Genomic DNA, 27,547 nt, shown 5'->3' on the forward strand with positions numbered 1-27,547 from the left:
AAATCACCCCCCTGGGAGAATGGCCACACTACAATTCCTTCTCTATTCTCAGGATTTGGGGCATGCATGTGCTTGTGCCCGGTGTGAGTTTTTTAAGCTGCTTGGTCCAGGACTCAAACTGTGGTCAACTGTGTGAGAATCCACCAATGTAACCATTGCACCATCCACTTGTACTTAAATTTAATTTTTCTAAGCTAATGTCCACATAAGTAGAATTGACAGATAAAATGACAGATCCTCAGTTAAATTTTGAATGTCAGATAAAGTACAAATTAGTCTTTAGTATAGGTGTATCTCAACTAGTATGTGAGTCATATACTAAATTAAAAAAAAATTCATATTTAACTAGTGTATAGTCTGTTCTCCAAAGCTTAATAATTGAATACCATAGACAGGATAATTTATAGAGTAATGGTTTATTCAGCTTCAGGTTTTAGACATCCAAGGTAAAGGAGAAACATTGGTAAGAGTTTTCTTGTTGGTGGAGACTCTTCAGAGTTTGGGGCAATGCAGGGCACCGTATGGTGAGAGAGCGAGAACTTGTTTCTATGCCCATGCCTCTCTGTCTGGATTTTATTACACTTCCTATAACCCCACCATTATTCATGGAAGCCCTACCCTTATCTAGTTTGAATCACCTCCCAAAGGTTTTTACCTTAAGCACATAGAGTAAGTTTGTATTCATTTTATTATAATTATTTTTTTATTTGAGCACAGAGAGAGAGAGAGAGGGAGAGAAAGGGAAAGTGAGAAAGCAAACCACTAGGTCCAAAGTGAGGGAGAAAGGGAAAATGAGAAAGCAAATTTCCAGGTCCAAGACTAGCTAAAGTTGGCTATGTGGGAGTCCAGCGCCTTAACCAGTATGTCACCTGCTGGCCCTGTAAATTTGCATAGTCTTTACTGTCTGAGTAAGTTTCTATCATCTTAATCATACAATTGGAATAAATTTGTTTCCTATTAAATCACACAGTCTGAGTACTTTTGTATAACTTAATCAGAGTCTGAGTAAACTTGTATCAGCTTAAATCACATAGTTAGAGTAAGTTTGTATCATCTTAATTGCACTGTTGGGTAAGTTTGTATCCTCTTAAATCAGGCAGTCAGAGTAAGTTTGTATCATCTTAATGGACAGTCCCAGTAAGTTTGTATCATTTTAAATCACATTATGAGTAAGTTTGTATCTTCTTAATTGCACAGTTGGGTAAGTTTGTATCATCTTAATCACACAGTCCCAGTAAGTTTGTATCATCTTAAATCACACAGTCAGAGTAAGTGTGTAAGTGTGTATTATCTTAATCATACAGTCAGAATAAATTTGTATCGCCTTAAACACACAAAGTTCATATCCTCTTAATCACATAGTCGGGGTAAGTTTGTATCCTTTTGATACTGTCTCAATCAAGTTTTAACAGGTCAATTTTGCGGGGACATATTCAACCCCAGCAAATAATCATCCCATATTTTCATTTGCAAAACCTGGCAGTCCTATCTTGAGATAGAAAATTAAGAAAACGTAAAAGATATGTAAGAAGTAGGGAAGTGGGATTTTCTAAGTGTCCTCCTGCTCCTCCACATCTCACTATGTGTGTCTGCATGAACATGTACCTATTAAATTTTACTCAAGCAAGTATTTTTCTTCCCTTTTATAACAATAATAACAATACATTATTTGCACCTTGCCTGATTTAAGAGGATCGATGGTTGATATGTTCTGTAGTTTTGAGTGCTGTGGCTACTGAAACAGACTTTAGGTTCAGTTATAACTGAATAGACATATGACTACAAGCGGAATATGTGAATAGCAGCTAGAGGGAACTAGTTTTTTTCTACTATTCGAATATTCTTTTTATTGTTTATTTCTTTCATATGTGTGTAACACACATACACCTGCTAGCCATTGCTGTCTGCTTTTTAATTGCTGTCATGCTTCCTACTGGGTTGTTTATGTCAATATACCTTTGTGGATCTGAGCTTTCTTATTTTGGAGTATCTTTACTTTTATTTTTTAATTGTATGGTTTTTTTGTTTGTTTCTTTTGAGAAGGGGAACTAAAATATGCTGTTTTATGAAAGGGCCTTATATTCTCTTTGCAAATAAGACTAAGAAAATCACTAATTTATTTTTAAGCTATATTATGCCTTATGAAATCATGCAATGCCTGGTTTTAGAATACCTGTTTATATTGACCCAACATTAATCCTGAACATATATTCTGTAGTTATAAATTATGCTGTAAGCTGTACGTTGGAATATTTAATTCATCTTATTTATCTCAACATAATACACCCATTGTTTTCTTCTTTTTTTTTTTAAGAGATATTTGTTGTAGCCTGCATGCACTCACTAGAGAGACAGAAAGAGAGAGAAAGCAAGAAGTCTCCAAACCAGAAAATGGCCACGCCACAGTCCCTTGCCCTCCATTCTCTTCCTGGAATTTAAGGCATGCACTCACAGGTGCCCTGTGTGTTTCAAGCCTGTAGGTCTGGGACTTGAATCATGATCAGCCATGTGAGAGCCCAGCACCTTACATACTATGCCACTTGCTGTCCCTATAGGTTCATTTTATAAAGAAACTGAGGCTGAGGGGCCAGCAGACAGCATGGTGGTTAAGGCACTGGGCACTCCTACATAGCTGACCATGGTTTGAATCCCAGACCTGGTAGTTTGCTTTCTCACTTTCCCTCTCTCTCTCTCTCTCTGTGTCTTGCTGGTCAAAATTAAAATAAATCAATGAATAAATAAAATTAAATAAATAATTCTTGTAAAACAAACAAACAAACAAAAAAACCCGAAAAACTGAGGTTAAGATGGTAGGTCCCTTATTCAAGGCCACGTTGCTTCTTTGGTTTCCATTCCAGATCAGACTCATTGCCCTCTTGACACCAGGACACTTTTTAAAACAAATGCCAGGAGTCTAATTATTTGACTATTTGAAATGGAGCTGATGTTTTAAATAGTGCATTCTAAATTGGGATAAGGAAAGTCAATACGCAGTGCTCTTGTTGTGACAGAGCTAATTGGCGGCATTGACATTCTGTGCATCTGCTCATCTAACGTCACACACTGCCCTTTTCATCAAATGCAGTTTTTTGAAGAGGTGGCTGGGGTCTGGGGGCACCTTTTTCTTTCTCTAGAAATTCGCTGTTTCTTCCTTCTAGATGAAGAATGAGGTTATGTGGTTATAGTTTCCTTTTCTCCATTTTTTGAAGCAATATCTCTTTCCTGATGTAATATAAATGTCCTTATGGAGACAGTTGTGCAGAGTTGTTAGACAGCTAAAGCTGAAGATGGGTTAGTGACATGGACATTGTCAGTGCAGGTCTGTATCTGTCACTTCAAAGACTAGGTCAGTGCTGGCAGAGAAATTTGAGGTCTGCGTGAATTGAAGCAGCTAAGAAGGTTTTTTTTTTTTTTTTTGCATGGATAAAAGAACATCATGAGGAGACGTCAGAAATTCATGGACAATGGAAGTAAAATATGAACTTATTTTTGAGCAAAAAATTTGAAATCTATGCATTGTTTTTTCATAATACTTTTCTGCAGACTTTTCTTAAATAATTATTTTATTTAACTTCATTTATTTATTTGAATTTGACTAGAGAGGGAGGGAGAGAGAGAGAGAGAGAGCAAGCTGCCAAGTTCAGGACTCAAAGCACAGTTGGCCATGTGGAGGTCCAGCACTCTTGACCACCACATCACCTTCTGGCCCTTCTGCAGTCTTCTTGTATAGCCTTCATACAGGCAGAAGGGTATTTTGAAAATCTTTGAAAAAATTTAACACTATATACATTTTGTTAGTTTGCATATTTATTTCCTTCATAAGTGAGAGAGACAAAGAGTGAGAGACATGCAGGGACAGCACCCCATCAGGATCTTGACACCATTATCCACTCTCAGGTTCAGCCAGCCCAGGATCACAGGCAGGTGCATGCCCTCCATACTCAGGAAAGTCTCTGGTCTCAAACTGGGACCTTGTCATGTGGGGTTGCTGCAAAACGTATCGTTTTCAGCACTGCCCCACTAGCTAGGCCCTGTGCTCTCGTTTATTTAGTTTTTCCATCCACAATTTAATGTGTTACCTTCTAGCGATTCACGTGCTGCTTGAGTGCCATGATTCATTTCTAACTGGTATGTGTGTATTCTCTCCCCAGTTAAGACAGTGAGCTTTGAGGGAAGGATCACACCTTGTACTTTTTATGCTTTTGCCCATAGTTTTTCTTCTGTAGAATCAAGTAAGCAGCTTAGTGTATGATTAAGGATCTCTAAAGGAATCCATAGTTACAGCGGTCTGTGCTGAGAACCACATAAGGAAATATTTCAAACACTTTTAATATCTTATTTAAACAATTTATGTCTGTTGCTTGATTATGCAAGTATGATGAGAAAAATGTGTGTAAGATCATTTGGAATACATCCTAAAATGATTACCTTTTTTTTTGTCTATAAAGAGAACTCACTTAAGTCAAGATTTTAGTGATTAGAGAAATTATAGTAGTATCGAGTGCTTTGTATACTATTTAGTTTTAGAATATAAAGTTCTGATAAAATGTAACCATTTCATTTCATTTGTTTTCTCCCCAGAGTTTCATTCTAGTTGGCATTTTAATCATTGTGGAGAAGAACACTGAATTTGAAAAAAAATGTTGGAAAGCATAGGTAAGATTTATTTCTTCCTGCCTACTGTTGTAAGAATTGAAATCCCTTCTACTGGGATCTTTGAAATGTGGTATGTTCTACATAGCAGGATTCTGTCTACAGTAGCTTAGATCCAAAAAGTTTTACCCACTAGCATTGCAACAGGTTAACGTGAGGTATTTGGGCAATTTCATCTGTAATGTTATTAAAAAAACACATCATTAAGTAAAAGTTAAAAATATTATCAATACATGAGATAGTCTACACATTAGAGGTTTTTTTTCTTTCTTTTTTTTTTTTTTTTTTGAGAGAGATTTTTGCTGTAGGGCATGTGCACTTGCCAGAAAAACAGAGAGACAGAGACACAGAAAACTAGAAATCACTTCCCAGGGGGGATGGCCACACCACAATCTCTTCACCTTCATTCTCCTCTCAGGATCTTGGGCATGCACACAAATGCACCTGGTCTAGGACTAGAGCCACAATCGACTATGAGAGAGTCCAGCGACATAACCATTACGTCATCTTCTGGTCTCCACATTAGGGATCTTAATAAAGCTTAATGTTAATCCAGTTCTGATTTATGAACCCAATTCTATTTATTATTTGTTTCTGAATAGCACCAAAGACTTTGCTAGTGTATTTAAAACTGAGAGATCATTCCTTTGCTTTTATAAATGACAGATGAAGATCTGACAGATTCTTGCTTGTAATTGGGGTGGGGGGGAAAACGAGCAGTAACAAGCACATAGGCCTACAGACTTCATTAAAGAAGTTTACTTTTTATGTGAGGTACCTTCGGAGGAAGTACCCAAATGTCCTAGTGCTGTGTGTTAATATTTTTTCCCCTACTGCTCTTCAGTTTAGAGAAACTAGTTAGTAGGATTACTCATAGGTGTGTGGCATGGTACCTGCAATCACCAGCACCCTGGCCCTTCACCTATTGCAGGTAGCTCTTTGGGTGTAGCTGTTGGAAGGTATCTGGTTTCATACAGGCACTGTGGTGATCATGACTGATATCTTCACAGCTGTGAGTTCTGAGGGCTAGGGTGAGAGTCCCTGGCAGTTAAGGGAGGAGTTTCTGTGATCATGGGGATCATTACTGTGACTTTTGTTCATGGTACTATGCTGGTAATGAAAGTGAACAAGTGCCCATGGCTTTCATCACCCATTTTATTCCTGTAGTCATACACCACGATGACTACTAGTCCACAGAGGGACGTCCCTCGTAAGAAATGAGAAGGGACGGAGAAACACATACTTAAGCCATTACATCCAGTCTTTGTTCTGTTAGCTATTACTGAGTTGTATGCCTTCCAAGAATGGACATGGGAGTTAATATTAGATTTAAATTCAAAGATACCATGGGATATATACTGAGAATAAAATTCTCATGTCTATCTTTGTCATTATTCACTTTTAAAATTCTGCATGTGATTAAATACAGTTTCCTTTGATTTGTGAACTCACGATCCACGTCAGTTCATGTTTTTGTTTGTTTGTTTGTTTGTTTTGAGAGGTTTTTGCTATAGGGCGTGTGTGCTTGCCAGAAAGACAGAGAGAGACAGAGAGACAGAAAGTGAGAAATCACCCCCCCCCCGGGGGGGGGGGGCCATGCAACAACCCTTTTCCTCCATTCTCCTCTCGGGATTTTCTCCATTCTCCTCTCAGGATCTTGGGCATACACACACGTGCCCGACGTGAGTTTAAGCCACTGGGTCCGGGACTTGAACCACGGTCGACTACATGGGAGTCCAGCGACATTGCCATTACACTAACTGCTGGTCCCGTCAGTTCACGTTTTAATGACACTGTTTCTGTGAAATTCCAGGTTTAATGCTATGGAAAGAATGTGATTATTCCCGCTCTTTTTGATTACTGTCATGTGGCAAATATATTTCAATACAAATATTTGTTACCGTTATGAATCTGTTACAACATATATCTGAACTCTATTTCTTTTAAAAGCTAATTTAGCTTCACTTATAAGTAAGTGTGAGTGTATATGTATATGTGTTTCAGAGAGAGCTTTTTAACTATTATTTGTAGTACAAACTCACTGTCTGGTGGAAACATGCATGTAAGATACCAGACTAATTAAAACTTACTTATTCTAAGTATTTTCTTTTTCACCTTTGGGTCTAATTCATGAGAGATCCTCAATAGATAATTGGATTAGATTATTAGATTGGTTTGAAGTATATATATATTTGCTGTTTAATTTTAGAACATTTAAAGACTTGAAAAGTAACATTTTGAAAAGATTTTATTATTGTGATGTACATCCAAGTATATTTCAATTATGGAATGTTTTGCCCCTTAATATATGAAGTCCCTGTATTTTGGATATTGAGATTCATTGGTGACATTATGCTTAACCTCTTATCAAAGTGATTTATGTTTTTAACCTTTCCTATGTGTAAATACATTTTTTAAAAAGGAAGATATCATCATTGTCAAGACCACAAGTCACTTGGTTTTACATAATTTTTGTAAAAGAATTGAAATAGCTAGAAGTGGAATTTAAGTATAGTTTACCTGAATTAGTTTTTGTACTTTACAATTAGTTAAATATAGCATAAGATCTACCTACTTCTCCGCTTTCAAGCAAACTTTGTGAGAGACTTCATGATTTGAGAAATACATCAGGGTTTTCAGAAAGTTTATGGAAAATGTGTTTTATGGAAAAACAAAAACAAAAACAAAAACAAAAAACTCTGTCGGCCAGCCTGTGGCATAGTAGTTAAGGCAGCTGGATCCCATATGACTGACTGTGCAGATCAAGTCCCAGACTAGGTGATTTGAAAGGCACATGGGGCCTGCATGTGTGTCCAAATGGGAAATGGAGGAGAAGGAATTTCAGAATGACCATATCCCATGGGGGGTACTTTCTTACTTTCCCTTTCTCTCCAATGAGTACATGTGCCCTCTAGCAAATAAAATAATAAAATAAAATAAAATAAAATAAAATAAAATAAAACTGTGTGTGAATTTGAAAATTTTTATACCAAAATAACTCATGCTATATTTCCATTTTCCATGAACTTTTTGAAGTTTTCCCCCAATGTAACATGTTATAGTCCCCTCCTCTAATTTTTCCCTCACACCAATCCAGTTGGATTGATTTGAAGCATATGTAAATGTACAACTTATTTGGGGAGGCATGAAATTTAAAATATTAAAAAAGTATTCAATTTTGTACTTCTGTACTCTAGTAAAAATTTTGTACTTATGTACAATCTTGTAGTCAGTTGAAAAGACAGTTCTATGCCCTCAGAAGACATAGTTTTAGGATTTCTACAAGCATAAAGTCCTCATAGGTTTGACATGTGTCTTTCCAATCCTGTTAGTGACTAATGCCACTCTTTGATATAGACAAAAATCGGGCCCTGCAGGCAGCAGAGCGCTTGCAAGCTAAGTTACGAGAGCGTGGGGATGCGGCCAATGAAGACAAACTGAGCCTTCTGAAATCAGTCCTGCAGAGCCCGCTCTTCAGTCAGATTCTGAACCTTCAGACTTCAGTACAGCAGCTGAAAGACCAGGTAGGACATCCTTTACCCAAGCAGGCATTCACGATATGGCAGAGGTCACATGGAAGGCTTGTGTTTTTCTGAAAGGCTGATTTTTTTCTTATGTGTTGATGAATAGGTAATGAAGTCATTTAGACCTCTAAACGAGACATTCAGATTCACTGTGGCTTCTTTCCTCCTGGTTATTTTCGTAATGGTTGTTACTGTATATTGTAGATGATATGACATTGTGTTGAAAGCTGTGTGGATGCTGAAGAATGAGTTCCTGCAGAAGAAGGGGAGGATAAAAATACATTGAGAGTCGATGGCTGTAGACGTGTTTTCCATCCCCACGCAGGCTCATTGTTCATGTGATCTTGCTCATTCAGATGCACACATTCAGTCCTCTTACAGGATTTCAGATAAGCCTGGATTTGCATGTGTAATCATGTGTATAAGGAAGGGAAATCACCTCTATTTTGACAGTAAAAGGAATAATTACATTGTCATCAGTTAAAGGAATTGCAATTCTCACTTCTTAAAAGAGTGTAAGTAGCAATTGCTTCCATGACAGCATCAGATGGTGATCAACATTAGAACTTCTAAATGTAACCCAGTGTTGTTTTCTTCCTGTAAAAATCGTGAGCATTAAAACTCCCAGCATTTATACTAAAATTGAAACATATCACAATGACAGAATGAAAACTGAAGTCAGATGTTCTTTGAACTTACTTAATTTAATCACCATTTCTCAGATTTTAAAAAAAATATTTTTAAAATGGTTGTTATCCTCGCAAGGTTTGAAGTCAATCTAATTATGTCTTCGATCCAAGTTAGTTCTCATTCTGATGTTTTCAATATTGATTTACTGGTTATGGATGACTTGCTAGCAAATATTCTGCCTTAAAAGGTTAAAAATGAAACTTGAACTCCAATTTTATAATTCAGTGAAGGAACACTTCTAATTAAAAAACCTCTGAAATGTGCCAAACACAAAAGAACAAATAGTAGTAAGAGAGAAGGAATTTGTTTAATGTCATGTAACTTTTTAATCTAGATATTTTGGTAGGAAAGAAAAGAGCAAATCGAGAAGAATCTTCAAAAACATTTTTCTATTGTAAATTTCTACTTCATGATTTTAAAAGTCATATGATGAATTTGTAAAGATGTATGGAGAAGAGATTGTGCTGTGGCCGCGCCCCACTGGAGGTGCCTTCTCCTCCCTCTGTCTGTCTGGCAAGTGCATGTGTCCTCTGGCAATTAAAAAAATAAAAATAAAAAAATAAAAAGGAATTTTTGTCATATGTCAGTTATGTTTGTCTCCTTTGCAAGTTATTGAAAAATTGGTTTTCAATACTGATTTTCAGAATGGATTGGCAGACTTGGAGAAACTTGGAGAAACCAAGTGGAAAATGGTTTGTTTTTTCAGAGTATAAAGAAGTTGAACAGATGTCTTCTCCCCTATTGTATTACATGAAAACATGATTAAAATGAGAGGGAACATTGTGAAAAAATTAGTTCTAGAAGCTGTGTAAGAAAATACCACTAGCCCAGGGAAGATAAATTGAAATTTTCCTTCAAGCCATTCTTAGGTAAGTTGCAGAGCATTTGTGCACAGCATGTCTGAGGAAAGAAAGGTACCAATGAAATGACTCATTGAAATGCAAGTAGGAGATGAGCTCTAAGATGATTAGGGTCCCACCTGATGCAGATGAAACCTTCTTGGAAATGTGCTGAGCTTAGTATTATGAAGCCTTCCATCCTGTGGCTAAGTACAATACCATCTCCTTGTTCGACTGAGGATAGATGTTTATATATTTCAAGACAGAGTAAGTGGTGAAGTCTGAGAGTCCTATGGGCATATCTTACATGCCTTGGTTTTTGGCTCCTGGGTTACCTCTTCATACAGAGGGGAAAACGAATACAGAAAATGACCAAAGAAAACATGTAGTCCGCACCCATGTTTATTGTGGTTTAATTAAAAAAATAAAAATAAAAAAATAAAAAGGAATTTTTGTCATATGTCAGTTATGTTTGTCTCCTTTGCAAGTTATTGAAAAATTGGTTTTCAATACTGATTTTCAGAATGGATTGGCAGACTTGGAGAAACTTGGAGAAACCAAGTGGAAAATGGTTTGTTTTTTCAGAGTATAAAGAAGTTGAACAGATGTCTTCTCCCCTATTGTATTACATGAAAACATGATTAAAATGAGAGGGAACATTGTGAAAAAATTAGTTCTAGAAGCTGTGTAAGAAAATACCACTAGCCCAGGGAAGATAAATTGAAATTTTCCTTCAAGCCATTCTTAGGTAAGTTGCAGAGCATTTGTGCACAGCATGTCTGAGGAAAGAAAGGTACCAATGAAATGACTCATTGAAATGCAAGTAGGAGATGAGCTCTAAGATGATTAGGGTCCCACCTGATGCAGATGAAACCTTCTTGGAAATGTGCTGAGCTTAGTATTATGAAGCCTTCCATCCTGTGGCTAAGTACAATACCATCTCCTTGTTCGACTGAGGATAGATGTTTATATATTTCAAGACAGAGTAAGTGGTGAAGTCTGAGAGTCCTATGGGCATATCTTACATGCCTTGGTTTTTGGCTCCTGGGTTACCTCTTCATACAGAGGGGAAAACGAATACAGAAAATGACCAAAGAAAACATGTAGTCCGCACCCATGTTTATTGTGGTTTAGAGAGTTTAAGTGACTTGTTTTATAAAGCGTGGAGCTGGAACAAGAACTCAGTTTTCTTGGATCCCAAGTCACACAGCCCTTCCCCTTTTTTGATTCTGTGGCCAGTCTTATTTCTTCTTTTGTTTCCCCAAGAGTAGAAACTTAGATGACACGTTTTATTTTTTAAAAACTGTTGATAACTTCAGTTTCTATGACTCTCACTTTAATCTCTATTCTTACTATTAAATTTTATTTGTTACCACTGTGTTTCCCCCTTGTATAGAGTAACATTGCAAAAACTTGTTCTACTTTCTACTTTAAAATTTAAATATGAGGGGCCAGCAGGTGGCGTGGTGGGTAAGGCACTAGACTCCCCCAACACTGATGATGGTTCAAGTTCTGGACCTGGCGGCTTACTTACCTTTTCACTTTACCTCTCTCTTTGTGGTGAACTCATGTGCCCTATAGCAAAATAAAAATAATAAAATTAAATAAATAAATCTTTAAAAATTAATGACATTCTAGACTTTATTCTGCTAGATTTAAACTTTATATGTAGTTTACCAAATGCCGATTTGTTAATATTTAAAATTTAGCAATTAATTCTCTAAAGAGTGAGATTTGTTTCATGCTCTTTGAACAAGTAGCTACAGAAATCTAATGGATGGATAACTTTATTTATCCTCTACCAACGGTATGTCTTCAAAGGTTTAATTTTATATTCATGACAGGTTCAAGCTACTGTTTCTGTCTTCTTTACTATTACTAGCTTCTTTGACCCTTCTGACTCTCCTCCTCCATCATGCTCCCCTGCCTTTTAGAGAAGCAAAGGGGTGCACAATTGAAAATGCTGAGGTACATGCAGCACATGGGCGAGCGTGATCATATTGTTGCATTAATGACAGATGCTGGCATGCCATGTTGAATTAAGCCTACAATTTTTTTCCCCTCACATCCTTCTCATTACTTCTATTCAATAATGCTTACTTTTTTTCAATTTGCTTCTTCAGTATTAAGACTGCCCTTAGAAATCAAACTGTTTCCCTTTGGCAAATTAAACACTTGACAGGTGTGTAACTGAGAGGGCAGAAAAGCCATGCCCTGAAGGGATGTGCTATTTAAATATTGTCAAAAATATTAACAGGTCTGAGAGAATAATTGATGCCTCTGTTTAATTCTGCCACATTGTGTATTGTTCTGTCCGCCAGCTCGAAGGATGTGTGCTATTAAACCTGAATAATCTCTAATAGCCGCAGTTCATTTCCTATTGCATGATTCCTGTTTAAGTGAAGAGAAAAAAGAGGAACTGTGCCTGTGTGTCAGTGATCTGTCAAATGTAAATTCTCAAGTAGTGTCCTCACTGTCACCTAGTCATCACGGCTAATAACTACAGGGCTCAATGCGTATTCATGACGAAAATCCAGCTATTGTGGGGCAAATAAACACGTTAGCAGTTTCATAATAGAACCTTGTCAGCCTTGAGGATATTGGATTTGCATATGTATTCTATGGATTTTCCTCAGCCTTGTATAGGTAGATGTTCCCTTCCTGATTAATTGCCTTGCCTTAAGAATTGACCATAGGCACTAAATTAATCTTTTTACGCCGAATTATTTTTGTAGGAAAACTGTTGGTTAAAATGATTAATTTCAATAGAAATTTAGGATCAATACATAAAAATTAACATGGCTGAGATTATTTTTTAAAGCTCTGGCAACATAGACCAGTACTAAAGTTGGAGAAATGATGTGAATAATTCAGGCTATAAAAGCTGTTTATTTGGGAAATAAGCTTCGGGGCAAAGGATTATGTAAGAACACTACTTGTCAGTGCTCTCCACCTTCTGGGAGTATGACATTCTATTTTTCATTGTTTATTGAATATTTCTAAATTCCTAGTTTCTTCACCTTCCCTGCCAAAAAGTGTTGACTTGTACACATTTTCTATTGGGTCATTGGAAAAGTCAGGACACATTTTTGCATAGAAAAACATAGAAAAATAAATCATGAGTTTTCTGACACCCCTATAAATCCATCATGTATTTGCATACAAAATTAAGCCAGATTTTTTTTTCTTTTGAAATTTTGTGTGCATCTTGAAATAACTAGATCAAGGTTGAGTTGCTATAGAATTAAATTGACAGGTGTGTAACTGAGAAGGCAAAAAAGCCAAGCCCTGAACAGATGTGCTATTTAAATATTGTCAAAAATATTAACAGGTAAAGTTTCTTTACAATCTACATCATGCATAGTGATTAAATGTAAAAATAATAATTAAAATTAATAAATTAAAAATTATTTAAAATATCAACAGGTGATTATAATACTGTTCAGTGTCGCTTAGAGTTATTAGGTCTTTACTTTTTTATTATTGAAATTAGGTCGCTATGGTATAATATTTTTGTTTTATATTTCTATGCTTTGCCATACTTTACTTTCTTTTTAAGGTTTTTGTCATAGGGCACATGTACTCACCAGAGAAAGACAGACAGACAGTGAGAGAGAAAGTGAGAAGTGACCTCCTAGTGGCCGTGTCCATGCTGCACTCCCTTCTCCTCCATTCTTATCCTGGGATTTCAGGTGTGCATGCACATATGCCCAGCATGATTCTTAAACTTCCAGGTCCAGGATTCAAACCACAATCGTCCATGTGAGAGTCCAGTACCTTAACTCTTATGCCACCTGCTGGCCCTGCAAACTCTGTTTTAATTACCTCAAAGAATTTTAAATAACTTCTGATAGTAAACCTTTTGAATAATAGATGATTCAATGATGAATCTAAATGAAGACCAAATAAAAATATCATATAACCAGATATACCAACAGCCTTGGGCTACTAAAATTGAGTCTATCATTTAAGGAGCAAAAGAGGAAAAAAAAAAGAAATGAAGGATTGTATATTGTTTTTTAAAGTGATGCATTACTCACTGAACCACGTTTCCCCGTGGAAGTGGGAGGATTATCTTACAGACTGATGGATGGTGTTATAAAAAAGGGTCCTATTCATTTACTGAAAAATCTTTGTTTAGCATCTAAAATCAACAAAATTATAATGAATACAGAGATGGAGGTTTTATGTAGAGGGGAACGTAGAACATAGAAGAGTGAGATGGCGAGCTATTTAAGAGGAAGGAATTACTAACTTTGGGAGAAAACTTCACATGAGGGGCAATGACATGTAAGATGGGTTTTGAAGAGTGAGTAGGAGTTTTCTGCAGAGGTGGGGAAATTACATGTGGGAGAAGGAACAAAGTGTATAAGGGCAGTGAGCAGTTCTCAGCTGAGAGTGGTGGCACGCTTGTTGGAGTCAAATTTGATTGTCGTAACTGGGGGAGGAGGAGCTACTGTGGCCTGGAATGTGAGTAGAGTTCAGAGATGCTGCCACGCATCCTGCGGGGCGCAGCACAGCCTCACAACAAGGAATCACTGGGTTTGAAATGTCTGCAGTGCTGAAGTTGAGGAACACTAGTACAGAGCCTCGTACAGACCTATGTCATCAAAACAATTACATGACGGGCGATGGCCAGGTGTATGAAGCCAGGTGCTAAATGACCTATTAAGGTCAGGGTTTTTTTGTATGAAGGGACTTCAAAAGTTTATGAAAAATGGAAATAAAATATAAGCTTATTTTGGTATGAAAAATTTTTGAAATACATGAATAAGTTTTTTTTTTTGAGAGAGAGATTTTTGCTATAGGGCGCGTGCGCTTGCCAGACAGATAGAGAGAGACATAGAGACAGAAAGCGAGAAATCACCCCCCAGGGGGGATGGTCACGCTGCAGTCCCTTCTCCATTCTCCTCTCGGGATCTTGTGCACGCACGCACATGCGCCCGGCGTGAGTTTTAAGCCACCGGGTCCGGGACGTGAACCGCAGTCGACTACGTGGGAGTCCAGCGACATAGCCATTACGCTAACTGCTGGTTCCCCATGAATAAATTTTTTATAATAAACATTTTCTTTTTGTTTTTTAATTACTAGAGGGTGTGTGCACTTACCAGAGAGAGACACAGAGAGAGAGAAAGCATCCCCCAGTCAGGCTGCTTCTCGTTTCTCCATCCTATCACGATTTTGGGTATGTTTTCAAGCCACCAAGACCAGGATTTTAACTGCGGCTGGCTGTGTGGAATCCAGCTCCCATAAACACTAGGCTATGGGTCAGCTCCATTGATAAACATTTTTCTGAACTTTTAAAAAAACCCTCACTCTTTGGTACCAGCAGTTAGCGTAATGGCTATGTCGCTGGACTCCCACGTAGTCATGCGTGCCCAAGATCCCGAGAGGAGAATGGAGGAGAAGGGATTGCTGCGTGACCATCACCCCTGGAGGGTGATTTTTCTCTTTCTGTCTCTCTGTCTCTCTCTGTCTGGCGAGCGCACGTGCCCTATAGTGAAAACCTCTCCAAACAAACAAACAAACAAACAAACCCTCACACTTTGTTTATCATCTTTGTTCTTTTATATTCAGCTTTCTGGGAAACTGTTAACTTTACATATCTTCTAACCCTTCTGTTAATATAGAATGTTTTAGTAATCATTTTATTTTAATTTTTTTCACATCTTTCTATTGGCAGTAAAAAACACATAAAGTTATGGTATAGTGGACCAGGTTAAGGTCCTGGGTCCCACATGGCAAACTGCGTGGTTTGAGTCCTGGACCCAGTGGCTTGAAAATCATACCAGGTGCATGTGCGTGCATGCCCAAAATCCCAAGAGGAGAATAGAGGAGATAGGATTGCAGCATGACCATCCCCCTGGAGAAGGGGGTAATTCCTCATTTTCTCTTTTCTCTCAGTCTTCTCAGTCTCTCTCTCTCTCTCTCTGGTGCTCTGGCAAGCACATGATGTGCCCTGTAGCAAAAAAATTGAAAAATGAAAAAAAAATGATGCTATGCATTTTAACATTTTGATAAGGCCTTAAATTGTAATTGTTATTCAAAGGACTGCTCTTTTTCAAGATTCCTGGTATGTCCAGTATAGCATCATATTCTATAGGTACATGAGGTAACGTACACTGTGTGTGTGTGTGTGTGTGTGTGTGTGTGTGTGGTTGTATTTTTTTTTTTTTCTGATGCTCTGTCTTCAAACAGGAACTGATATTTTGGAAAACCTAAAGGTACAAGTAGTTGATGTGTTCTTCCGGGAGTCCTTTCATGTATCTGAGGTAAACATGGGGTGTTAGCTAGAACCCAGACTGTCCTGGGCATGCCTGAAGAGTCTCTTCTTTTATTGTCCCCACACTGTCATGGGCATGCCTGAAGAGTCTCTTCTTTTATTCTTCCTTCTTTCCTTCCTTCCCCCCTCTCCCTTTTTTTCTTTCCTCCCCCTTTTCCCCTTTTTCTCTTTCCCCCTTTCTCTCTTCCCTCCCTCCTTCTCTTCCTCCCCCCCACCCCGCCCCAGAACATTTACAGTAGGGTACGTGCACTTGCCAGAGTGAGAGAAAAAGAAAGAAATTACCCCCAGGGGTGATGGCCATGCTGCAATCCTCTTCCCTGCATTCTCCTCTAGAGATTTTTTTTTTGGGGGGCGGGCACACACACACATATATGTGCCTGGCCTGATTTTCAAGCCCCGGGACTAGGAATTGAACTGTGAAGTCAGCTACATAGGGAACCAGCTGCCCCAACCCCCATGCCACCTGCTGCCCTCTTGAAGAGTCTCTGTTGTATAGACACAGATCTGTAAGATTGCTAAGTCACATTCATGGCCGAAGTGCTGAGGTGGGCTGCTTTCAGGTAGCAGCATCCGCAGCACCGATTGTTTCAACAACCGCAATTCTTAGACTGATGGAAAGATGAGAAATGGGGTAACTGAGCATTTCGTTGCTCTGTGATGACTTTGTGATCAGAAAGATGCTGTTTTGTATGATTCCTATCTTAATGAGCAGAAATGTCTGTTTCCTCCACTTCATTTTATTACTTATCTAAATGATGAAAACATGATCCTCTGCCTATGGTTTGACACCGTGATGAAGATGATCCATCTGCAGGCCTGCCCTCAGTAAAGGGGAAATGACTGCTGTCTCCGAGGAATGTCTAGGTTAAATTATGTCTTGGTGTTGTGGGGGCGGGCAGGAAGACTAGAACGAGAAAATATGCCTTGATCCCATTAACAGGAATTATCTAAATATGTGGTGGAATGCTTCCCAGTTGATGTTGCTTGTGAAAATTTAAAAAAAAAAAAAAGATTTTCCTTACCCCTGAAATGGTTTTACTTTATGAGATGGTATTGCAGCTGCCTGACCGCAAAGTATCTTTTCTTGAGACTTTAACGTACATTATCTAGGAGAAGTTAAAAGAGAAAGAGTGATTCTTATGTTTTTACGTTTACCATGAAGTTTATTTACTGTAGGAATTTCAAATACTTTATTTTTGGTACAATAACAGCTTTTAAATGTTTGTTCCTGTAACTAAAAGTTTGTAAATATAGAGCCATTGAAGGGACCAAAATTCTTGTTTTATCCTGGGCAAGAAGGCACTGTTCAAGCTTTTTATACAGTGCTGGATTAAAATGCAACACCATCTTGCTATTGGGTATGCATGTGTGTCTAAAACAGCAAGTCGTGCTAATTGTATGGTATTTTTGTGACAAAATTAAATGGTCTTTGGAGAGGAAGGGAAAAAACTGTAAAATTTGCTGGATATAGCCTATGTGAGTTTTTTTAACCCAAGAATTTCAGAATAATAGAAATTATTTTACATTTGACGCTATAGCAACAGCAGTCACCTTTAAGAAGTTCCGGAAGAGACTTGATCTCATTTAACTAGTCAGTTGGTTCCATGAAACAGGTTTTTATCCCCCTTTTGTCTAGTGAAGAAATTGGAGCCTGGAGAGATTATACAACCTGCAGTGCACCACGCAATTATTCACCGGTAGTTTTAGGAGAATTCAGTCTGTCCCTGAAGCCGGTGCTTCTTTTCCTTTTCCTTTATACTGTTTCTGAACCCTTAGTTCTCCATACTAAAGGACAGATAGGATGAACAGTCAACAGCATTCCTAAAGAGAAATGCACTTAAACTGAACATCATTGAATGTCACATTCATTAAGAGTCACCATTTTCTTAAATTCACCTTCCCCCTGCATTTCAGTTATGCTAGATTTTATATATAAAGTAAATCACCTGGATAAAGATAATAGTGGAATGGAGAGGCAATATGGAAAAATAACGTCAATCTTCGTTTTTCCATTCCCACAGAGTTCTACTCGCTTGTAGGAGTTAATTTTATTTTATTTTTTCTCTAAGTAAGCAGATTGTGAACAGTGAATCAGTTTTATTTTGTCTTCTGGAAATGTGGGGATGATAGAAAAAAACACTGCAAAAATTCTAACATGTCGTTTGTCTAATTTCTCCATTTCTAAATTACTATTTGTCTTGACATTTCAAATAGATAAATTTACTTAATTTTGAAATCTCTGCATTGATGTAGAAAATTTTAGCATACATTGATAAGAATATTATTTTTGGTCAAGCTGCATTCCTTAAATTTTTTCCTTTGGAAGTTTGGCTAAGAAAACACAGAATTGTTGAGATTTAAATAAAGAAAAGACATTCTGCAAATATGCATAAACACACATGCCTAGACTGTGGTGTATATGCTGTGCTCAGCTTGCCATTTGTTCTTAACAAGTATAAAAAAGGAGCCTTAGAGTTACTTGTATTTTACATTTGTTTGAGGTCCATTTACAGCTTGTGGGATAAAAACCCATGCCATCTTCATCTTTAGGTACTTTGTATCTTATGTGATACTTAAGCTCCAAAAATGATTACTTAATTAATGAACATCTGAGTATTCTAAATATTTAAAACGGTCGCCCATTAATTATTTATCTTTTCTTGCCAGACAACTAATTTTTAACATAAATAAATTAACAAAATAACTGAAGTTACTTTGGGGATCTCACATCTTTCTCTTAATAACAAAAGGTGTGTCACTCATCGTTACCATCATCATTGTCATTACAGCAATGAACGTGTATTAATTTTTACTGCGTGCCAGAAATGATTGCAATTATGGCCACCCATTTCATCATTAGAACAGTGCTATAGAGTGGCTAATAGGATTTTCTTCATTTTATGGGCAGGGACATGGAAGCATAAGAGATCAGGTGGTGAAGCTCGTCTTTGAACCCAGGCATGCTGATCGCAGAGCCCCAGTCTCAATCACATAGCGATTATTTTCCATTCCCTTGTCTTCTTAAACAGTTCAGTGAACATCACTGGAGGATCTCCTGGTGACTTTGTGGCTTCTTATGATTACCTCAGGTTGGAGCAATGTGTTCTCGTAGTATTTGGAGATAGACAAGTTTCAGATTGTATTCTGGTACTGATGTTGGTAGGTGATTTTAAGTAAGAGTTTATTCATAAGATGAATATGTATGTATTTTGATAGTTTTTTTCTATAGGGCGCGTGTGCTCCCTACAAAGACAGAGAGAGACAGTGAGAAAGAAAATGAGAAATCACCCCCCAAGGGGGATGGCCACCCTGCAATCCCTTCTCCTCCGTTCTCCTCGTAGGATCTTGGACACGCATGCACACGCGCTCGGCGTGTTTAAGCCACCGGGTCTGGGACGCAAACCGCGGTCGATTCCGTGGGAGTCCAGCGACATAGCCATTATGCTAACTGCTGGTCCCAGATAAATGTATATATTTATATGACCTTCTTAGTAGGAAAAGGGGAGCCAGGATATATGAGCGAATTTTAAAAAGTTCATGGAAAACACATATTGTGTAAAAACTATACATGGATTTTTTTTTTTTGCAGCCAAACTCGTACTTTAATTCCATTTCTCTGTGAATGTTTTGAAGTCCTCTCGTATATACAATCTTTGCTAAGCCTCTCTTTTTTTTCTCCTTTAGTTGTAAAATGGGAGCCAAATAACATGAGTCTACAAGATCTAAATCATAAGCCTGGTATTTTACCAGCTCTCAGCAAATGTTTCTCTCTCTCATTGCTTCTTCTTCATATTGATGACTAATATTGAAAGGCAGCAGTTCTCAAACATGTTGGTCTTATGATCAGTTTACACTCTTCAAAATCATTAGGGATGGCAAAGAGCTTTTTTGTTTATGTGGATTTATTTAGTTCTATTTACCATGCTAAAAATTAAATTAGAAATGCTTTAAATATTTATTTATTTATTCATTAAACTAGTACTAAACTTGTATGTTTAACAATTAGAATAGTGGCATTATTTTATTTTTTTTTGCACATTTATTTATGGCTTAGCAGAGAAAATTAGATTCTCATATCTGTTTTTGCATATTCTGTTTGAATTTGTGTTTTTAGTTAATAAATAGGGAGAAAACCTGGCTTCACCAAATATGTAAGCTGAGAAAGGGAAAAGTATAGCTTTCTCAGATAATTGTGAATATCTTTCTTTCATAGTGTGCCAAATCTTGTGATGGTTTCTTAAGGATAATTGCAATGTGGAATCTGAAACCCAATCGATGAATATTCTATTACAGTACAATCTATTTATTTTTGTCTTTGAATTTTCTTTTTCATTTTATTTCTTTTCTTTCTTTTTTTTAACCCAAGCATAATTTTATTTCACATTGTCCATTTGGAAAACTTAAAAAGTAGAAAAATCACATTTCAGATTATATTACATAATATTAAAAAATTAGACTTTCTAATATCACTTGTAGTCTTATCAAAAAGGTTTTAAGTTAAAGAAAGGTGTCAAGCTCAAGGTGGCAGATACAAGTGTTCTAGAATTCTAATTTGTGTTGGAAAGCTCACATTTTAGTACTGACAAGAATTTTTCTCATTTTCCCCCTTGAAGTGACAGACTTACTTTGTTTATTTTTGTAAAAATGTCTTTCATATATCCAAGTCTGTAAAATCTATTTTCATTTTCACTCATTTTTTTCAAATATGATTGTCATGAAAAAAGTGGCTAGTTCAGCTTGCAACTCAAATTAGTGCTTTTCCTGAAGACAGTCATAGTGCTTATTTTGCACCAGAAGTGTTTTGTATATCTTTCCCATTTTGAAATACAGAATATTAAAAAGACATGCACTCAAGGGTCAAGATTTGATAAAAATTAACAGTTTTTACTACAATTAAGAATGAGAATAAAATAAAAGGCATTCAGATAGAAAAGAAGAGGTGTTTGCAGATGACATGCTTGCCATACCCAATAGTATCTATGAAAAAATTCCTGGAATGAATACAGTATTGAATAAATTAATACAGTAAGGTGGCAGATACAAAGTCAACATACAACAATCTGTAGCCTTTCCATGTTCAAACAGCAAGGAGACTGAGACAGACCTGAAGAAAATCCATTTACCACAGCCATAAAAAGTATAAGAGGGAACCAGCAGTTAGCGTAATGGCTATGTCGCTGGACTCCCATGTAGTCGACCGCGGTTCGTGTCCTGGACCCAGTGGCTTAAAACTCACGCCGGGCGCGTGTGCGTGCGTGCCCAAGATCCCGAGAGGAGAATGGAGGAGAAGGGATTGCGGCGTGACCATCCCCCCTGGGGTGTGATTTCTCGCTTTCTGTCTCTATGTCTCTCTCTGTCTGTCTGGCGAGTGCACGCGCCCTACAGTGAAAATCTCTCCAAAAAAAAAAAAAAAAAGGTATAAGATACCTAGGAGTAAATTTAACCAAACAAGTCAAAGACCACAAGGAAAACTATGAGAAGTTAAAAAAGAAATTGAAAATGACACAAAAAAGTGGAAGGTCATCCCATGGTCCTGGACTGGAAGAATTAATATAATCAAAATGTCAATTCTATCCAAATTAATATAGATATTTAACACAATCCCAAAGTACCAGAGACATTTTTTCACAGACCTAGAAAAGACAATCATAGAATTTGTATGGAGTCATAAAAGATTCCCTATTATAAAAGCAATCCTGCACAAGAAGAGTAGAGTAGGAGGCATCTCATTCTTTGACCACAAGATATATTACAAAGCTGTGATAATCAAAACTGCATGGTGCTGGCACAAATACAGGCATGTAGACTAATGGAACAGAATAAAAAAACAAGTAAATAAACCCCCAAACATACAGGCAACTAATATGTACTATATACATGTACTATATGTACATATAATGTACTATACACATTAGACAAAGGGTGCAAGACAACCCAATGGGGAAAAGAAAATCTCTTAAGAAAATGATGCTAGAAAAATTGAAAATTCATCTGCAGAAAAATGAGACTGGATCCCTATCTCAAACTATTAACAAAAATCTACTCAAAAAGGATCAAAGATCTGAACAGGCGACTTGAATTAAAAACATATAGCTAACTGTTTTTTTCTTTTTTGGAAAGGCTTTTTTGCTATAGGGCGTGTGCACTTACCAGAGACAGAGAGAGACAGAGAGACAGAAAGTGAGAAATCACCCCCCCCCCAGGGTGGATGGCCATGTCACAATCCCTTCTCCTCCATTCTTTTTTTGGGATCATGGGCACTCATGCACATGCACCCAGCGTGATTTTACGCCACTGGGTCCGGGACTCGAACCGCGGTCAACTACATGGGAGTCCAGCGACATAGCCATTACGCTAACTGCTGATCCCATAGCCAACTAATTTTTGACAAAGAGTACCAGTCAATCCGGTGGGAAAAGGAAAACCTCATTAGAAAGTGGTGCTGGAAAAACTGAATATCCACCTGGAGGAAGATGAACCCCTACCTCTCACCATTGACAAAAGTCAACCCAAAATGAATCAAAGATCTAAACCTAGAACCTCAAACTATAAAACTACTGCCGGAAAACACTGGGGAAACTCTGGGAGACATTGGGGTAGGCAAAGACTTCTTAAATAAGACTCTCAAAGCACAGTCAGTGATCCCAGAAATAGGCAAGTGGGATTGAATCAGATTAAGAAGTTTCTGTAAAGCAAAAGACACAGTAATTAATGTTATAGTGACAACCCTCAGAATGGAAGAATATTTTTTTAAACTATGCTTCAGATAAGAGACTGATAACTAGAATACACAGGGAACTCAAGTGGCTTACCCGAAAACAAAAAATTATCAACCCAATTAAAAGATGGGAAAATGACTCTGGGATACATTGGGGTAGGCAAAGACTTCTTAAATAAGACTCTCAAAGCACAGTCAGTGATCCCAGAAATAGGCAAGTGGGATTGAATCAGATTAAGAAGTTTCTGTAAAGCAAAAGACACAGTAATTAATGTTATAGTGACAACCCTCAGAATGGAAGAATATTTTTTTAAACTATGCTTCAGATAAGAGACTGATAACTAGAATACACAGGGAACTCAAGTGGCTTACCCGAAAACAAAAAATTATCAACCCAATTAAAAGATGGGAAAATGAGCTGAAAAACAAAACAAAACAAAATAAATCAACTCTCCAAGGAAGACATACGAACAGCCAAAAGGCATATGAAAAATGCTCAACATCCCTCATCATAAGGAAGATCAAAATCACAATGAGATACTACCTAACCCCAGTCAGAATGACTAAGATTAAGAAAACAAAAATGGGGAACAGCAGTTGGTGTAATGGCTATGTCGTTGGATTCCCATGTAGTTGACCATGGTTCAAGTCCCAGACCCAGTGGCTTAAATTCACATCATGCACATGTGCGTGTGTACTCAAGATCCTGAGAGGAGAGTGGAGGAGAAGGGATTGTTGTGTGGCCATCCCCCCTGGAGGGGGGAAATTTCTCGCTTCCTATCTCTCTGTCTCTCTCTGTCTTTCTGGCGAGCACACATGCCCTATAGCAAAAACCTTTCCAAAAATAAAACAACAACAAAAATAATGATAAGCATTAGTAGGGATGTGGTGATAGTGGAATTCTTCTACATGCTGGTGGGAGTATAAATTGGTCCAGCCACTGTAGAGAACAATATAGATATTCTTTAAAGATATACAAATAGAACTGCCATATGACCCAACAGTCCCACTCCTGGCTATCTACCTAAAGGACAGGAGAACACTTAGTCAGAAAAGTGCTTTACTGACTATCCGTACTCTATGGTAGGGAGCGAAAAATTGGAGGACATAAAAGCAGTGAAGGTACTTAACGAGAATAGGACAGTGTGGAATGGGGGGAGTGAAGAGAAGAGGACAGAGAAAGATAGCAAGAGAACAATAAAGAGGCAGGACATTAGTGAGAAACAGATATGGCTTATTACCTGTTGATGATGACATGTATAGTATTCTCAACTGGATTGGTCTGAGAAGTATTTCATGATGGGTAAAGTCCTTTTACAAACAAAATGAGAAATAGTGATTGACTGTTTTAAAAAACAATTAGAATAATAATAATGATTGGGTAAAACATAGAAAAGATATTGAATGATGAAGCGGGGAGATTAATGTCTCTGTATTGACTGACATGCATGGCATTCCCTTTTGAAAAAGCAATGTAATACACTGTAAAGTTATATGTAATCCAATGCAATATAAAGAAGATTATGATGATAATAAAAATAAAAATTAAAAAAAAAAGTGCTTACACATCTTTGTTTATTGCGGCATTATTCACAATTGATAAGACACGGAACCAACACAAATGTCCACAAACAGAAGAATGGATTTAAAAAGTGTAGCACATATAGTCTATGGCATTCTACTCAGACATAAATAAAAGGACAAGAACCTGGCTTGTTGGTAGAAAGTGGACAAATATGGAAGATTTACTGTTGAGTGAAGCAAGTAAGGTTATGAGGGAGAGACATTATATGTCTCCACTTAATATATACCCACTCTCCACACTCTGTGGCTGAAACTGAAAAATTAGAGATACAGAAACATGAAAAATGGTTATAGATACTGGATACAGTGTGGGATGAAGGTGGGAAAAAGAGGAGAGTGTAAAGAAAAACATTAAGGAGAAAAATAAATAGCCAAGACATTTATGTAAACACAGAAACAGTTTATTATGAGTTGATGATAATGTGTATAGGATCCCTATCTGGACTGGTGTGAAATATATTCATGTTGGAAAATTAACTTTACAAGCTAAGTGATGTATAGTGATTGAATATATAAAAGGAATTTAAATAAAATATATTATTTAAAAATGTGATTTAACTGTTGGCTAATAGACTATTACTCTTGATGAAATGGACTGAAAAGATTTTTCTTTTTTCAGCCCGTCACAGATACCTCCTTCCCTCACTAATAACAATAGTAAAAATGTGAAGACACTGTTAAAAAGGTCAGACAGACTTTAAAAAGAAGCCATTATTTTGGAAATTAGAATCCTTGTGGAAACTTAGGGTATAGGTAAAACATCAATTCATTGTGGGATGTAACTTTTTAAAAATGATAAAGTTTTTTTTTTTTCTTTTTTTGGAGAGGTTTTTTTTTTTTTTTTGCTGTTGTTGTAGGGCGCGTGCGCTCGCTAGACAGACAGAGAGAGACAGAGAGACAGAAAGTGAAAAATCACCCCTGAGGGGGGATGACCACGTCGCAATCCCTTCTTCTCCATTCTCCTCTCGGGATCTTGGGCACACGCACGCACACTTGCCCTGAGTGAGTTTAAGTCACCGGGTCCGGGACTTGAACTACGGTCAACTACGTGGGAGTCCAACGACATAGCCATTACGCTAACTGCTGGCCCCAAAGTTTCTTTTAAAACAATAATGAAAAGACTGAAACAAAACCATGATTATTTTCAGTAATTTTCTAATCTTTTTTCAAAACTTAATACAAATATTTTATAAAAATGGAATGGGAGAGAGTCTGAATATTTTCACTGAAGGGTTTTTATAGAGGTGATATATAGGCTTTCTTTAAGAAAAATAGTTTATAAGGTACACATGGAGTATTCTGCATTTTTTTGTTAGAACCTATCATTTAATGCAGTAGCCTAGATTGATTTAATAAGTATTTTTTATTATGTAGTTTCACTGGATAAAATCTTCCTAATTGAGACTGAAAATTACAACATTGTAAAATGATACAACCTGTTAAGAAGCTATTCAGTTAATTTGACAACATTGTATACAGCACAAAGTCTACATTTTGTACTTCATCTTGTCATTTCCTAAGCTACAGCAGTCAGCATTTACTCTGGATTGATTTTGAATTCATTAGTTTTTTAGAGGTTTTTACCTTTGAGTATGTGTGCATGCCAGAAAGACAGAGACAGTGAGAGGGAAAGTGAGAAATTACCCCCCCCCATGGGGGGTGGCCATACCACAATCACTTCTCCTCCATTCTCCTCCCTGTATTATGGGCATGCACATACACACATACCTGGCATGATTTTGAAACCACTGGGTCTGGGACTCGAACTGCAGTCAGCCAAGTGAGAGTCTAGTCCTCTATGCCAACTGCTGGCCCCTTGGGTAGATTATTGATTATCCATATATATCTTCCTAAATATTGAAAGGGAAAGATTTTGAGTCTTTTATACTCTAATTCTTTTCCTTTAGGTTATTTACCTCCCATCTTGAGTTTCATAGTTTATAGTTTATCCTTTTAAGCATGGGGAATTTTAAAACAAGCCGATGAAACCCCACACTTACTCTTACGTATGGGTTTATGCAGAAATTTATATTTTGATTACTTAAAATGACTCTTTAAATATTCTTGGATTAAAGAACACCCTTACCTTTTAAATGATCAGACTATGATAGTTAGGCCTACTTTAAGAATATTTAAAAATTATAGTGTGATTCTCGACCACTATCTGCTTTACTATTCCAGAGTTCAAAGCAATGAGAAGAAACTATTGTATTTTAGTTGTTGAGTGAACTAAACCTGGTGGAATAATTTTGTAGGTTACCTAACATATTAGTGATTATAGAAAGCATTTTGTCACTTTAATTACTGTCTCTATCACTAGAGCCCAATGTTTTAGACATATTGGGTATTCAATAAATATTTGAATGAATGAAAGGATTATATCATAGAAACATAAAATTATATGCCTGTCCCATTTGAAAATGTTGTTTTTCTCCCTTATAACTTAGTGCTTCATTTTGTGTCTTGTTTAGTTCAGGAGCTATGAGCTACTTTATGTCCAAAAGAGTCTCGTCACATTAAAGCTAATCCCCTTTGAACAGGCAACTCTATTTCTTTAATTAGCTATAAAAATAAGGATCATTAAATCAGAGTGCCACCATCAATTACTGTGCAAGGGTTTGCCTGTTCAATAATGCATCAGAGCTGTGCTCTAATCAGAATTTCACTGAAAGATTTATGGAAAGGGAGGTCTCTGTAGGTTCTAAACTTGAAATGGAGTCCTATTATGTATAAAAAAATTTTCCTGTGATTGCTACCATTTTAGGTGTTGTATTGAATACTCTCAGCATCTTATCCATCTTTGCATTTCATAGTTGGGATCATTTCCAGAGAGCATTTTTGTAAATTCACAGAAAATAAGCACGTTTCTTGCTTTGCAAGAAGAAAAGACAAGGTGCAGATTAAAAAAAAAAAAGTCTGCATTTCTAAGAGGTGCACCTGTTATGGCAAATTCTTTAGAGAGTACCTTATTTCTTATTTGTCATAATGTTAAGCGGTAAAAAATAAACTTAAATTTGGGAAGTTTAACTAGCAGTATATGTTTACAAATTTGTTTAATATCTACCCAAACTAGAGTTGCCAAAATAGTTGTCATTTTTTCTTGCTAGCTTAATTCAAGATAGCATGTATTTTAACTTTCAAGTGATAGAAGTATATATAATGTCTATCAAGTATACAAAACCTGATGGGTAATTTTATTCTTATTGCGATAGTACGAATTCAGACCAAGTCACAATGACAAGGCTACAAAATAGTT

At 37.0% G+C, this 27,547-nt stretch overlaps 1 protein-coding gene across 1 annotated transcript in view; it reads left to right on the plus strand.

The window, feature by feature from the left end:
- The first annotated feature begins 4,640 nt into the window (after positions 1 to 4,640).
- Positions 4,641 to 27,547, plus strand: part of MPDZ (multiple PDZ domain crumbs cell polarity complex component) — a 163,217-nt gene continuing 140,310 nt past the window's right edge. Inside the window, 2 exon segments of the mRNA XM_027766416.1 lie at positions 4,641 to 4,656; positions 8,011 to 8,177. Coding sequence (XP_027622217.1) covers positions 4,641 to 4,656; positions 8,011 to 8,177 — 183 coding nt within the window.

This window comes from Tupaia chinensis, unplaced genomic scaffold (genome assembly GCF_000334495.1).
Source record: "Tupaia chinensis unplaced genomic scaffold, TupChi_1.0 Scaffold143247_2, whole genome shotgun sequence".
NCBI classification, from domain to species: Eukaryota; Metazoa; Chordata; class Mammalia; order Scandentia; family Tupaiidae; genus Tupaia; species Tupaia belangeri.